The 15604-nt window shown below is 42.4% G+C and overlaps 1 protein-coding gene across 1 annotated transcript; it reads right to left on the bottom strand.

Moving 5' to 3' along the window:
- Positions 1–308: 308 nt before the first annotated feature.
- On the bottom strand, positions 309–14712 carry LOC307235375 (NLR family CARD domain-containing protein 3-like). Its single transcript, XM_080007453.1, has 12 exons — positions 14473–14712; positions 13395–13550; positions 11305–11397; positions 10936–11143; positions 4388–4538; positions 4142–4234; positions 3426–3778; positions 3075–3284; positions 2762–2937; positions 2344–2617; positions 2036–2251; positions 309–1903 (listed from the first exon to the last, which is right to left on the bottom strand). The coding sequence occupies exons 1-12, from the start codon at positions 14496–14498 to the stop codon at positions 1496–1498; spliced, it is 2364 nt and encodes a 787-aa protein (XP_079863579.1). The 5' UTR covers positions 14499–14712; the 3' UTR covers positions 309–1495.
- Between the last annotated feature and the right edge of the window lie 892 nt (positions 14713–15604).

Here is a 15604-nt window from a genome sequence, read left to right as displayed (position 1 = left end):
CCTTGCAGCCCTTCTCTTCAGTGTTGTTTTCTCCTTCTCCGCTGTAATCACGCTTCTCCTTTCTCCTTTCTTTCTTGGCGCAATCCTGCCACCCTGTCTCAGTCGTTTACATTATCCATAACTATTTCCTTTCCTCTCTTTTCTCTCTCCTTTCTCATATATTGTCTCGCTTTAAATTTTTTTTTAACTAACTTTCTGAAGTGGTTCAAGCCGTTCTGCTCCACACCACTCTATCTTTTATTATTAATATTAATATTAATAATAGTGATAATAATAATAAATATAGCTGCGGGCAGAAATACAAGAAATACAATACAATTCAATTTATTGTCAATTTTAGTCATGATAGTTACGTATTACATTTTACAGATATTTCCGTAGTCGGGCATCAAACTACACAAATTCTGCCTGATTATGACCCGAATTTGTCTTATTGGACACATTTTGAATTGTCCGGGCATAATAGTTGTCTTCATTCTGTGTAGTTTGACATAATCGGTGAACACCGTGACAAAAGGTCTATCATTTTTCCATTATAGCTATTACAAGTTCTTGAAGTTCTATAAAACAAATCTTTTTGTAGTGACACATTACAAAATTTACAATTCTTCAGTGTTAAATGTTAAACCAGTTGAACATATTTAAGTCAGGTCATTTATTATTTGTAAAATAGAGTGCATTGGGAAATTTTGAGATGAAGATGATGAAAAGTCTGATAATTGTTTCATTAAACAGTTGTCCAAAACATCTGGACAAAATAATCAAACAAAATATCACAGTATTTTTAAAGATCGCACGACAAGTAATAATTGTGTGTTACCTACAATGGTATATAACTTCAATAAAGTTGTGAAATAAAACACAAAAAGACGAGAAGACTTCTCCATGTTTAGTTTTGACTCTGTGGATAGAGAGCAGACCTGTCCCAGACTATCTCAGCGCTCTATGTGCTTCATAACGTAGCAGAAGTTCAGAAATGTATTTTGGAAGCAGTTCAGGAAGCAAGTTTTTATAAAGACAACTTGACATTTGCTATGTATTTATTTAGAAAAACTAGGCCATCTTAACAAAAGTAATGAAATAAATTATTCACCTTTATTTTCTGTTTTTAACATTTTTTCTACTTTGGTAATATTAGGCAAGGCAAGTTTATTTATATAGCACATTTCAACAACAAGGCAATTCAAAGTGCTTTACATAAAACATCAAAAGCTTTAAGAGGCGTGTGGCGTTTTTTTTTTGCGTTGTTTCAGCTGCCATTTTTTACCAGCGCACTTTGACCAAGAATTGCGTGGTTGGTACACAAGATGCATGCAGATTGGCAGGTCTGCAGGGGTGGCTGCTTAACCACATCACCCCCACACCCCAAAAAGTTACTGTCAACAAAGAAGGAAAACCCAGCCTGAAGCCCGAAGCTTGCCGTTCCATCTTCTTGGTTGCACCACAGCAGTCTACCATGCTTCCCAGTCATCTTCACGGAAATCCTTCCCCCATCTCACTCATCTTCCTGGATCAGTTCCCTGAGGCACTCTTTCAGGTTGACCAATCTCTCCGTTGGGGAACTAGTGGACAGATCCTTTATCGTCCTTTCCATAAGCTTCTGCACCTCCTTCACTCCGCTCAGCGGAGGGATGGGATGGCCGAATAGCTTTGCTCCTAACATCTCATTGTGCTTGCCACGGTAAAACAAGCCGCAGAGGAAGCGCAACACCATGTCCATGTGTCCTGTCGGGGACTCGAGGGTTCGCCCCACGGCGCTGCGGAACAGCTCCAACAATGACCTGGGCTCTCCCTGTGGCGTGGGGAGCTTGGGGAGGGGCAGCCATCTCCAAACAGGCTGGTAAAGAACAGTCCTTCCCTCCTGACAGAATATCATGAAGATGTACACGGCAGCCATGAATTCCTTAAGGAAGGGGGGGGGGAAAGCGCCTAGATTATTTTCTTATTTACAGAGTGCGGGAATTTGTTACGGAATATATTTGGTGTAGATGTTCTGAAGGACGCAAGCAGCCATTATCATCTGATGGGGGTTTACCTGCACCGTGAGGTGTATGAAGCAGAACCCCTTCCTTTCATTTGTGGCAGAGGTGGGGAGCTCTGTGCAGAGGCCGGAGTAGACGGCTACCTCGTCCACCCCCAGACCGTGCTCCTCCAAGGTCTCCTCGAAGAACACACACGTGTTCTGCTCCACCATTGTCAGGGCCATCTTCCCCATACTCTTGAGCACATACCGGTCCCGATCGGACCATTTCTGAAAGTGAGGGGAGCAGCCTTGTGATTTATTTTGCCTCCAGAGCCATAACACTGAATAACAGCGTAATAGTGATATATAATATTATTCACCACTTGGTTCTCCATCAATCCGTGGCAGCGTTGGAGTTTACGGTTCGTCTGGATGACCATGGTGTGGATGTAAAACGGCGTGAGCCGAGGCGGGCACTCCCCATAATCGGTGTGGTTGAAGCAGCGCTGGAACATCGATGCCGCCATCCAGCACACGAAGGGCTGGCGGCAAAGAATCCTGAGGGAAGGCGTACGCTTGTAATGGGCCACGATGCGGGCTGCAAGCCCCTTGTCCTGGAAGCGCCTGCTCAGGTACTCATCCTTCATCTCGTCACTGGGTGAGGGGGTGAGGAGGGGATCAAAGGGGACGGAATCAATCGAACTATTTTAACTTATTAACTTATTAACTATTTTAACTTATTAAGATCTATTCCAACACACGGATACAATCGGACAGATGACGATGGATCAATCATACCTGAAGCCCTGGATCTCTGTAACGGCGTCTATGTGTGCGGGTGGTATTTTAGAAATGGCGGCGCGTCTCCCCAGGAGCCAGATTTGGGCGGCGGGCACCAGAGTACCACGGATCAGATTTATGACCAGAACGTCCAAATGTGCCGGGGTGGAGACGTCGCTTAGAACGGGAGCTCTCTAGCAAGAGGAACCAAACAACGACCATGAGAGAACAACTTTTTTTTTTAATCTGCAGTTTATCTGTTTGGGTCCTCCTAAGCCTAGAAGCAAATCTATTACATGAAAAAAAAATCGCTTGGTGCGTTGATAAAAACCTCCCAGTCCAGTGCAGCTTGGTAATAATCGAATGAGTCCATGACGAAGAGAATTCTGCACTGAGGTTCCTCCAGGTATTTCATGTCGCGGCACTCCCGATAGAAATACTTGATCAGCCCCGCGATGGACATCTCTTTGGACGAGAGGGCTTCGAGGTTCCGCAGTGACCACAAGCTCTGGAATGAGAGCGAGATCACAAACTGTAGATCCTGTAAAAACAGAGGGTTTAAGAAACAATATTAATTAGATGCAGGATATCCAAACATGGAATCGATGAACTGGATTACAGCATGTCTCCGCACTGTATAGTGTCTGGTGTCTATGTTATCACGAGAATCCACCCGCTTCACCTTACAAGTGCGGCCCTCCGCCCAGTCCAGGCAGAACTTAGCGGCCACGACCGACATCCCGATCCCCGGGATCCCCGTGGTGACCACCGTCCTCACGGCCTCTCCGTCACCCTTCCGGAGATGAAACAGATCGCTCACTCCCACGAAGCTGTCGGCGTCCGGGAGTGGGGGCAGGGAGGGCGTCGCAGGCCGGAGCTCGTGGTCGGGGTCGACCCCTCCGCGGCCGCAGGCGGAGATCTGGGGCTCCACGTAGACGGTGTCCAGGGGGTGATTCTTCCCCTGCCGGGGCACGCCTTCGAAGAGCACTTTGTGTTTTCTGATTAAAGATTGCTTCAGGTCGAAGCAGATCAACACTGTTGGCAATGAGAAAGAGAAAATGTAATTAAATAAAAAACATTAATATTCATTACGGCTGAACCGACTCCTCTGAATAATTATTAATACATCTGCTTTCTGTTTGCTCCCCACGGATACTTAATATAAGCAATGGGAAGATAATTGCCTCCTTAATTCTTACAATTATCAGATACATAAAGCATGTGAATACAAATTACTTTGCGTTGACATGCGTTATTCATTTTATGAATCTAACATTTCTGCAGAAAGTTAAAGCCATTTCGGTCAATGAATGTAAGATGAGTGGTATTAGTGATATCTTTATCGATATGTGTTGCGTCTGTTTGCATCTGTCCCTGCTTTGCCTAAGTTACAGTTACCTCTCTTGCATCTGTCCTCCAGCAGTGCGGCCTCTTCTACTTTTCTGAGGAGTTGCAGCAAAGAGATGGTTCTCTTTAAGGCATTCTCGTGACCTGTTTGATAAAAGAGGGCAAAAACAGGTCATTGCTGCGTTAAGTGTACAGCATGGCTACAACGCCTTCCGCTTCGTATCGGACGAACACCGCCGCCTCTGCGGGCCGTGGCTCCTACTCTTACTCCGCCCGCCGTCACCGTCGCGTTCTCACCGAGCACCTCGATCATTTTGTCCACCAGGTTCAGGACGTCGTCCTCGTCCAGCAGCTGCCGCAGGTTCAGCTCCCTCTCATCTCGACACAAGCGGATCTTGAAGTTGGTCATCGTGTCGCCAGGCAGCTCCGACAGAACGCTCTGCATGTTCTACCGGGCGCAAGAGGGGAAAAGGAAAAACGATTTAGAGCGACGCGGTGAGACGGAGAGAGCAGCGAGGGAGGGGTGGGTGGGATATCTAGTAGTGTGGCAGGGGTGAAGGAAGACAGCAAGAGAGGTAAAAGAGAAAGACAGAGTAATTCCTTCCCATATGTCTGTCAAGAACTTTGAGCTGCAAATCTTGTATGAAAGGTGCGATAGAAACACGGTTCATTTGTATAGAGGCATTTTTGGTTTAGAGGCAAACATAGACGGTTGTTTTAAAGAAACTTCATGTACATGTGGCTTCCTACAGCTAAACACAGCGGGCATAAAATGAAAAGGGAGAAGGCGTTAAATAGTGACAAGTCCTTCCATAATTAGTCAAGTTCCAAATGAACGTTAATGTCCAATAAATGTTGTCTGCATTACATTACAGGCAATAAATCTATTTGACTGAGTTCTTCAATTGTAGATTTGTTAGCACAATTAGTGCAATAAAGTACAAATTGAAAGTAACATGTATTTATTATGTTTGCAAAATAACATGTATTTATTGCGTTTGTCATGTAAAAAAATTACAAAGTTTATGTTTTTTCTTATTCCAGATGCCAAAAAATAGCCATAAGTCTAAGGCGATAAAGAATCAATTGTCCAAGCATCCAGCCTTAGAAGTCAGTCACACTGACAAAAGACTGAAAAAGAACGGCGTAAAAAACATAAAAATAAAAGTAAATATTGAAATTATATCTATGAAAAAAGTTAATGTAGATGAGAAGCCTTTAAATATAAATGTTGTTTCCCCATACGGATTGGTGTGACGAGCTTGATTTAATCAGGATGATTCACAGTTTGGAGACTCCAGAAAGAAGCAGCTTGCAGCTATGAGTTCAACAGCAATACTTAAAAAACAAGACCAAGAATGTTTGCACATGAACACAAAATGACCTCGACGACGTTTGGATTAAAGGAACTAATCTTTATTGGGAGATGAAAAAGTCTGGTAGAATAAATGATAATGTTCCAGGAAGAGATGATATCGCAATAACAGAATTGCCAAGAAGACAAACTATGTTTAATACAACATTCCAAATAAAATATGCAGTCTGTTTACTGGCTGTATTGGTGTAGATCACTATGGCTCCGCGCTATATAATATAGCTATGCCACCTGATAGAGCAATTCAGAAATCACTGTTAAATAATAATGATGCATGTTTATTTACTATTTTTGGTAATACATGCAATTATCAAGCAGGCATTGAGGTATGCAGTTACTGATTTACACGCAAGGATCAAAATTGGACTGCATAAATACGACTCACTGAGTAGTTCTGTAGCTCACTACAACAACGATGAATCCATCTAAAGTCATCTCTGTAATAGTAATTATTCATTCAATGACTGGACTACAGACAGATGTTATCGCCACACAACGACAAGACCGAGTTGACGAATACTACGAAGCGTGCAGTAGTATAGACATGGATTCCACCCCACAGAATGCAAAGGTAAACGTGATAAGTCAAGTTCTGTGCCAGTAATTGGAACAAAGCCGTGTGAGGATATAAGGAGTCACTCATTTACTGTCATTACTGGAGGTACTGACAATATTTTGTGGAAACCGAAATTCACCGGTTAGAAGTGAAGGTGGAAGTGAATGGACTAGGTGGGAATGACACCACTTTACCATGGACCCAAAACAGTGGACAAGATCATGCTAACCCACGGGTAATTAGCACCAACAAGACAACCAAGAAACAGGAGGGAACTGTACCGGGTAATAAATCTCCCTGGGACTCTCTCGGTGCTAAGCCGAAGAGTAAATCATTACCCTGGGATTACCACCCAGGCATGGCGCCCCTTCAACCCCTGTCCTTGGTAGGACACAACCGTGGACAGCTGCAAAAGGGAGAACTACCTTTATTAAACGTTAGGTGTTTGGCAGGAAAAATATTTTCACCTCATGCCTTTAACCTATTATCAAGCACCACCTTGATCTTATGTTTTTAACTGAAACTTTGTTAGACCACGATAATGGTGCAGCTGTTCTCATCGAGTGGACCCCGCCCGACTTCGGTTTTATGAGTGAAACTCGAGTGCCTAAGGAAGGAGGTGGAGTTGCCATTCTGTTCAATGGTTCCCTCAACGGAAAGCAGACATCTTATGGAAATGTTGCTTCTTTTGAACATGTGGCTCTTCAGTTGAATTCCTCCCCTCGATCTATGTTCCAAAATATTTACGGGTCCGCTAAATACCGTGGAACCTTTTTTGATGACTTTGACTGTGTAGTTATTGTGGGTGATTTTAACATCCATGTTGATGACCCTCCAGGACAAAGGGACCAAAAGAACTGTGTTGTGTTCTTGATGACTGTGGACTGACTCCACATTTTCCCGCCCGCCTCCTCTTGGGTGTCAGTCAGACGAGCTTGGAGATCATTTCAATTCTAAAATTACAAAATGTTATCGATGCCGTTGAACCCACTCAGGTGAAGGTGGTCTCTGGTAAGAAAAGATCTCTACGGAGAAATGGCACGCCGGTAAAGAATGGAAAAACAGAGAGTATCGAAAAAGCCGAACGCAGGTGGCGGAAAACAAATCTCCGCGTTCATTATGACATCTCTAGAGAGAGACTTTGCATCTATCATTTGGAATTGAGAAATGCAGGGCGCTCCTCCTTCTCTCACGTCGTTGCCAAAAACAACAACAACGCGCATGCCTTGTTCGCTACTGTTGACGGGCTCACAAACCCTCCCGTGTCAGTAGCCTCTGAAGTTCTATCCACCAGGGCCTGCAATTGAATTCGCCTCATTCTTCGCTGACAACATTCTGAAAATTAGACATGCAGACAGTGCTGCCACATCAGGTACAGGACATGCGCTGTCCCTGTGTCCACCAAAAATGTATTCAAATACCAAGACACAATTTTATCCTATAACCCATAAAAAACTTTGGGGATCATGATACAACATCTTGTATCCTCCTCCTGCTGGCTTGATATTCCGCCAACAGTTTAATGAATTTAAGTCCAAGTATTAGTGGATGTCAGTGCTGCATTCGACACGGTTGACCACAACATATTATGAGATCGACTGGAAAACCGGAAGGGACTTTCTGGCACAGTACCAAACTGGATTAACTTGAAGGACAGGGGCTATTTTGTGCCTCGAGGAAATAACACATCTGAGCGGACAAAAATGACATGCGGAGTTCCCCAGGGCTCCATTCTGGGGCCTCTTCTGTTCAACATCTAAATGCGCCTGCTGGCTCAGATTATGGAAAACACTAAAATATGGTACCATAATTACGCGGGTGACACACACATTTACATAACCATATCACCAGGGGACTATGGTCCAATACAATCACTGAGCAAGTGCACTGAATAATTCAATGTTGGGATGTGCCACAATTTTCTCCATTTAAACAATGACAAAACTGAAGTAACTGTTTTTGGAGCCAAGGGAGCACGACTGAGAGTCAGCGCTCAGCTTCAATCGGTGTTAAATGGCACAAACCGAGCCAGAAATCTTGGTGTAGTCATGGACTCGGACCTAAATTTCTACAGCTACATTAAAAACATTACAAAGTCAGCCTACTATCACCGGAAGAACATATCAAAGATTGAAGGACTTACGTCTCAGCAGAAATTGGAAAACCTTGTCCATGCATTAATCTTCTAGTAGACTTGACTGTCTCCCTAAAAGATCGATCAGACAGCTTCAGCTGATTCAGAACTCTGTGGCTCGAGTCCTCACGAAAACCAAGAAAGTGGATCATATCACTCCAGTTCTCAGATCTTCACACTGGCTTCCTGTCGGTCAAAGAACTGATTTCAAAACCCTACTGTTGGTTTATGAAGCACCGAATGGTTTAGGGCCAGAATACATTTCTGAACTTCTGCTCCGTTATGAAGCACATAGACCTCTGAGGTCGTCTGGGACAGGTCTGCTTTCTGTCCACGGAGTCAAAACTAAACATGAAGAAGCAGCGTTTGGTTTTTGTGAACCACATATCTGGGAAAAACTCCCAGAAAACTGCAGCTCTGCTGCAACTCTCACGTCTTTTAAATCAAGGCTGAAGACTTTTCTGTTTGCCGCTGCCTTTTACTAAACCAAATATTCAATTCTTTCACTGCACTGTCTCTTATATGACTTGATTTTTATGCATTCTATGTTTTCTATTTCTTAACTTTATAATGTGTTCTTTCCTTTTATAACATGTTTATTTTGCACATGGTCTTGTCATGTTTCATGTAAAGCACTTTGGACTGCCTTGTTGTTGAAATGTGAATACTAGCGGCTTTGTGCGCACTGTATTATAAGGACTTTGGCCTCTCTGAAACAGCAATTTTATATAACTGAAAGAAATCCAGAATGCTTCTCCAGGGCTAGGATATTGCCTTGAAAAGGTAAAACGCTATTTGGGGGAATAGGCAAAGGAAAGGATATCCAGCCCGGTTCTCCGGGGCTAGGATATCGCCTTGACAAGTAAAGCGCTAGTCTGGTAATAGGCAAAATAGTTGTTAACAAAGAAAATATCTCCAGACCGGTTCTCCAGGGCTGAGATATCACCTTGACAAGGTAAAACACTATTCGGCCGATAGGCAAAATAATTGTTGACAAAGAAAAGATCTCCAAACCGGAGATCATTTGTGATTTTCTTTTGTGATTGTTAACAAGGTTTATATGATTAATATCTTGCACTGTAACTTTTTTTTTTTTTTTACTTTATGCATTCTATGACCTTTTAAAATGTGTTTCTTTGCACTTCGTCTTAAAGCTTTTGATGTTTTATGTAAAGCACTTTGAATTGCCTTGTTGTTGAAATGTGCTATATAAATAAACTTGCCTTGCCTAATATTACCAAAGTAGAAAAAATGTTAAAAACAGAAAATAAAGGTGAATAATTTATTTCATTACTTTTGTTAAGATGGCCTAGTTTTTCTAAATAAATACATAGCAAATGCCAAGTTGTCTTTATAAAAACTTGCTTCCTGAACTGCTTCCAAAATACATTTCTGAACTTCTGCTACGTTATGAAGCACATAGAGCGCTGAGATAGTCTGGGACAGGTCTGCTCTCTATCCACAGAGTCAAAACTAAACATGGAGAAGTCTTCTCGTCTTTTTGTGTTTTATTTCACAACTTTATTGAAGTTATATACCATTGTAGGTAACACACAATTATTACTTGTCGTGCGATCTTTAAAAATACTGTGATATTTTGTTTGATTATTTTGTCCAGATGTTTTGGACAACTGTTTAATGAAACAATTATCAGACTTTTCATCATCTTCATCTCAAAATTTCCCAATGCACTCTATTTTACAAATAATAAATGACCTGACTTAAATATGTTCAACTGGTTTAACATTTAACACTGAAGAATTGTAAATTTTGTAATGTGTCACTACAAAAAGATTTGTTTTATAGAACTTCAAGAACTTGTAATAGCTATAATGGAAAAATGATAGACCTTTTGTCACGGTGTTCACCGATTATGTCAAACTACACAGAATGAAGACAACTATTATGCCCGGACAATTCAAAATGTGTCCAATAAGACAAATTCGGGTCATAATCAGGCAGAATTTGTGTAGTTTGATGCCCGACTACGGAAATATCTGTAAAATGTAATACGTAACTATCATGACTAAAATTGACAATAAATTGAATTGTATTGTATTTCTTGTATTTCTGCCCGCAGTTATATTTATTATTATTATCACTATTATTAATATTAATATTAATAATAAAAGATAGAGTGGTGTGGAGCAGAACGGCTTGAACCACTTCAGAAAGTTAGTTAAAAAAAAATTTAAAGCGAGACAATATATGAGAAAGGAGAGAGAAAAGAGAGGAAAGGAAATAGTTATGGATAATGTAAACGACTGAGACAGGGTGGCAGGATTGCGCCAAGAAAGAAAGGAGAAAGGAGAAGCGTGATTACAGCGGAGGAGGAGAAAACAACACTGAAGAGAAGGGCTGCAAGGGAATAAGTTTTGAAAAAGTAGTGAAGGGAAAAACAAGGGTGGAAAAAACTGGAATGAATCAAAGAAAGAGCAGAAAATGTGTATAAGAAATATGTGCAAAAAGCTTATCCTTTAAGAATTTAAGGGAATTAATTAAGCCTAAAATAATAAGTAGTAATCAAAGCTACATGCGACAACTTCTTTGTGGGAAAATATTAACTTTTAATTGCTACTGGTATTTAGATGTCATGACCAATGCCTCGTGGAACTAATTCTGCCCCCAGTGTTGAGCGATGGATAATGCAATGATGTGAATTAGTTCATGTCGTATTATATTGCAACTGCATGAACTGCACTCAACGTCCCTAAAGTTATGAACGAACACACACACACACACACACACACACACACACACACACACACTGGAGGAGGTACCATGAACACGTAGGGCATGTCAAGCTCCGGGTGCAGCCTGCCAGTCCGGCTCTCATCTTCCTCACTCCGCATCTGGTTCTCCAGTTCCACTGGAGAGGAAGGTATTGGAGTGGTGGCAATAAGGTTTTCATCGTCCTCATCCTCTATCTCATCCTCCTCCACCTCTTCCTCCTCATGGTCTAACTCAAAGCGCGCCGGTTCACCAAACCTGAAGGATCACAGGGTAAGTAATTGCAATAAATGCATCATTAAAGAAAATCTGAACTGAAATATGTGGAATCGTCCAATTTTGGGAGCAATCTTGCGCATCATTGGTTTCACAAAGAAGTGTGTGTGCATGCGTGCGTGCGTGCGTGTTTCCCCTCGTACCCTGTGTAGATGACGCAGGCTTCTGCTGGATTGAGCGGCTGGCTGGTCCCCGTGTTCTGGGTCTCTAGCGACGCAGAGTGAAGCAGCCGCAAACTGGCAAATTAAGACGGAACATTCACACATTTTCATCAAGTTTTGGGCGAAAATGCATTGTTGATGTGATGTGTAAAGAGATGATTGACAATGCGTCACTGTGTTCATCAGAGGATTGAAGATGTGATGAACAATTTGGGTTTGATTTCCCGCACATTGTAAAACAATTTCTGTCAGACCAGGTTATCGGTAAATGGTCTCAAAAGGATTGTCTGTTTTGATATTGGCCAGCAAGTAAGTTCATCACTATTTACATTTTACCTTCTAACGGCTGTTTACTTACTAAGTTGTTTAGACTCAACCCAACACCTCAGCAGATCTGCATGCACCTTGCTCAAAACTCACCAGTGCTCAATTTAAATAAGGTGTATTACCTTGTAATACAGTAATTATACATATAATTATACAGTAATTACCTAGCACCGGGAATGACTAGACAATATTGTTTAGAAACTTTCAGTGGTGTCTTTCCATTCAGTTAATGTGTAATGTAGGCCAAAACATTCCAACGATATAAGGGCTGACATATAACCGATATTATACTTTAAATGACTGTGTTTATCAGTGTATTTAACTGCAGTTAGATTTTTTGACATGATATTTTGAATTAATAAACAGATATAGTGATATATCTAAATTCCTCAATATTCCACAGTCCCCCATATTAAGCCCCTTTCACACATGCAGTCTTTCCCCGCAATGTTCCGGAACCATGCCTGAATGGTGTCATTTATGAATGGGAGCAGGGATCGATATTCCGGAAAATCTGTTCCGGCAATTTCCCACCTCAAGACGGAGTAATGGGGAAACCGGGAAAATGCCGGGACGGCTGTGTAACGGCTGTGTTGTGAATGGAAGCGGTAACATTAGCAGAACAAGCACGTGAAGTAGGGGTGGAGTCGATTCCAAATACGGTATCGGCAAAGCGCTAATAGTGGTGTGGGGATGGTGTGGTTTGAGCAGCCACACCTGTCTTGGGTCTAGGTAATTGGGGCCCAGGACCAGGGTGGCTGTATGCCTGTTGATCGTTAGATCAATCAACGAGCCACAGGTAAAACCACCATCCCCACACATAGACAGGAGAGGAGCACTTGTCATGACATGCTATCCATCTGCTCCAGGCTTGTTCCAACTAGCCCACTCTCTACAATAAACTGGTGTGTTCTCACCCCCATCGCCTGCGTCTCTGTGCCAGAGGGCCCTTAAAACGGCACTCGGCTGACATGTGGCAGGCAAAATGTCCGAAGACACCCTGGAGCCACCAGCAGATCAACGGGCGGCCACGGCACCAACCCTCTCCCGACTGGCAGCAGCAGCACCCAGAATGTCCAGTGTAGGACCGGGGGAGAAGCAGCTGCAGCAACCACCGTGGGTTACCGCTTGCAGCGAGCGGCTCCGCCCAGCAGCCACTGCCAGGACCATCCAGCAGCCCAGCAGCCAGGCCACCCTCCAAGCAGCCTCCGTAACAGCCAAGCCGGGCTATACCTCCACCAGCCAGCACAGCAGCTCGAGGCCCCGTGCTCCGGAAGGGAGGAGGGGGTACTCTGGGGTAAACTGCTTCGTCGTCCTGGGGGAGGGTCACTGATAGACCGCACTGTTCCGGGGAACCAGGTCCCCTGGAAAGGGACCAGTTCGATTTTTTTGGACATTTTTGTTTGTTTGAGGTATGGGAACCCTGTTTCAGAGACTGTCCTTGCCCCATCTATTCCAGCATTATCATCGTATGTGTGAAAAGCGCAAGATGGAAATGTTCCAGAATGTAGCTGCATGTGTGAATACATAAAATCCCTAGCGATGCTCAAAAGGTTATCCCAGTAACTTACCGGGAACTATGTGTAAAAAGGGCTTTAGTAACATCCCAATCGTCATAATTTGGACTTGGTCATTTAAGATTATGTTGTGGGTCACTTTTGATCAGAATAAAACTGTATGTATATCATGGAAAACATACTGCCTAAGTTGATACAATCAAACATGAAAGTGAAAATATGGTGTACCGAGTGACCATATTAGTGGACAGGGTGACAGCTTTTGAGGTGCTTCCGTCGGCAACATCCTCATCCTCTTCTTCTTCATCGTCGCTTCTCATGGAGCCATAACTTGAAGGAGGGCGTTCGGGCCTGTCGATGTCCACTCCCCCGCGGTTAAAGATCCTGCAGGAACACATGCCAGTCTTTAACAGGCGGTTTAGGAAACGTATAGCGGATATAAACATTAAAGTGCGAATCAAGAAAATCGTCTGTGTGGGGTGGAATACTGCAAATCGAAGAATTCCATCAATAACTTTTCTTGGTCAATTGAGGTGATGGTGCTATTTTTTCTTCTTTTGTTTTTGTGAATACTCATCCCTATCAACAGTGTGCTGAACACAGCTTGCAAGGCGTATTCATTAAATTCAGCATCTTGCATTGTGTCTGATCAATGCGTTATTGCCCGGTGTCGTGCCAAGTGTGCACCCGGCCGAGGAGTGCGTATGCATTCAGCGAAGGTGGCGCTGCTTTACTACGCTCCGATTTCACCAAAGTAAATGAAAGTAGCAACATGTGAACTGCTGAATTCATAACATACCCTTTTTGCCTCCTAAAAGGGGATACATACATACATACATGCATCTTTCAGACTGCCACAAAATGCATGACATAACCACACCCAAATCCTTTGCATTTAAGGATGGGAAACGTGGCATGAAATAAATAAAAGTGGCATTATGATAAATAGGAAAAGTCCCCTTTAAAAAAATGATGTGGAATTATGAAATAAAAGTCCCCTGAAATTAATACAAATAGCCTTTTGAAAAAAAAAGTCCTTTTTAAAATAAAATAAAAAAAACACAAAAATTGTTTTCAAATTTAATTTTTAATTTGTTTAGGTATTTTATCATTGAACTATATTTACTCATTTATAAATTCATATTTACATTTATTTCATAGGCATATTTATTTAATGGCTAATACGCACTCAGGCGTCAAGGGTCACGTTTACAGAGTAACACGCGCATAACGCCAAATAAATACAGTACAAACATAACATTTGGAGACACGATCATCTTCTGGATCAGCAGCTTAACGTACAGACCTTTCAACCTCCGTGTCCGAATCCATGGATCGATCCGTATCCACGGGCGTCGGACGTCGTAGGAAGACACGCTCCGGGTTTCGATCCGAGAGACACCGGTAGTCCCACAACACGGCAGGACACCGCGACTCAAACGAAGGCGTGAGAGCGTCGTGTTTTCGCTATTGACGCGCGGGGGTGTAGAACAAACCCAGTTTTCCTCCATTTAATGGCAACGTTCACTCGCTCCCCCGCGTCTCCAGACACGTACGCGTGTTTACTTTCGGTTTGAAGGGGAAGCGCTATGGCACGGATAGGGGGCGCCACCCACACCGCGAAAACCAGGAAAAGAACCACTCCTCCCTATTTTTGGTCGATTCATCCGGAGCGTGTTGCCCCCATAGTGTGATCTGAGGAGAAGCGGAGACGCGCGTTACGTGACACGGAGTTAAATTGTTCCTGACAGTGAAACGCTTAAAACTTGAAGATTCATTTATTTCAGTGATGAACCCCCAAAAAATGTAAAAATCCCCATTTGCAGTGCGGGGATCACCTCTGTTAAATGTTAAAAAAAAAAAAAAAAAAAGTTACGCTTTTGTTCAGCTACTTAACATTACAATTCTAATATTGCTTACAGTATTTATTTATGTGTATATACACGTGTGTGTGTGTGTGTGTATATATATATATATACATATATATATATATATACACATACATATATATATATATATATATATATATATACACATACATATATATATATACATACACATACATATATATATACACATACATATATATACACACACACACACACACACACACACACACACACACCTCACAAAAAGTTAGGGATATTTGGCTTTCGGGTGAAATCTATGGAAAATGTAAAAAGTTCACGCGACAGTCATATTACGTCATGAAAGTAGGGCATTTAAGTAGAAGCATGCAATGGTGATTTCCTCATCTCAAACAATTTATTGGAGCGAAAGCCAACACATGCGTTTTTGTAAGTTGTTTTGTCATACGTCATTGCTGCTGCAACACTGGAATTTCCCTTTGGGGATATATGAAGTATCTTCATCTTATTTCTGCAGTAGGTTTTAAGTTAAGTCAAACAAGCACTATTTCAGGAGTTATGGCTCACATG

This window comes from Zeus faber (assembly GCF_960531495.2).
Source record: "Zeus faber genome assembly, chromosome: 9".
In the NCBI taxonomy this organism is placed as follows: domain Eukaryota; kingdom Metazoa; phylum Chordata; class Actinopteri; order Zeiformes; family Zeidae; genus Zeus; species Zeus faber.
Note: the sequence above shows the minus strand (reverse complement) of the source record. Positions and strands in the feature narration are given on the sequence as shown.

What these genes read in the sequence shown, in the direction of transcription:
- LOC307235375 (XM_080007453.1), bottom strand. Translation starts at nt 14,498, where the DNA reads ATGGATTCGGACACGGAGGTTGAAAG. An exon ending in ACATGCCCTACGTGTTCATG is followed by an intron (nt 4,539 to 10,935) that starts GTACCTCCTCCA and finishes TGCGCCCGGTAG; the next exon opens with AACATGCAGAGCGTTCTGTC. An exon ending in GATTGATGGAGAACCAAGTG is followed by an intron (nt 2,252 to 2,343) that starts GTGAATAATATT and finishes CCTCACTTTCAG; the next exon opens with AAATGGTCCGATCGGGACCG.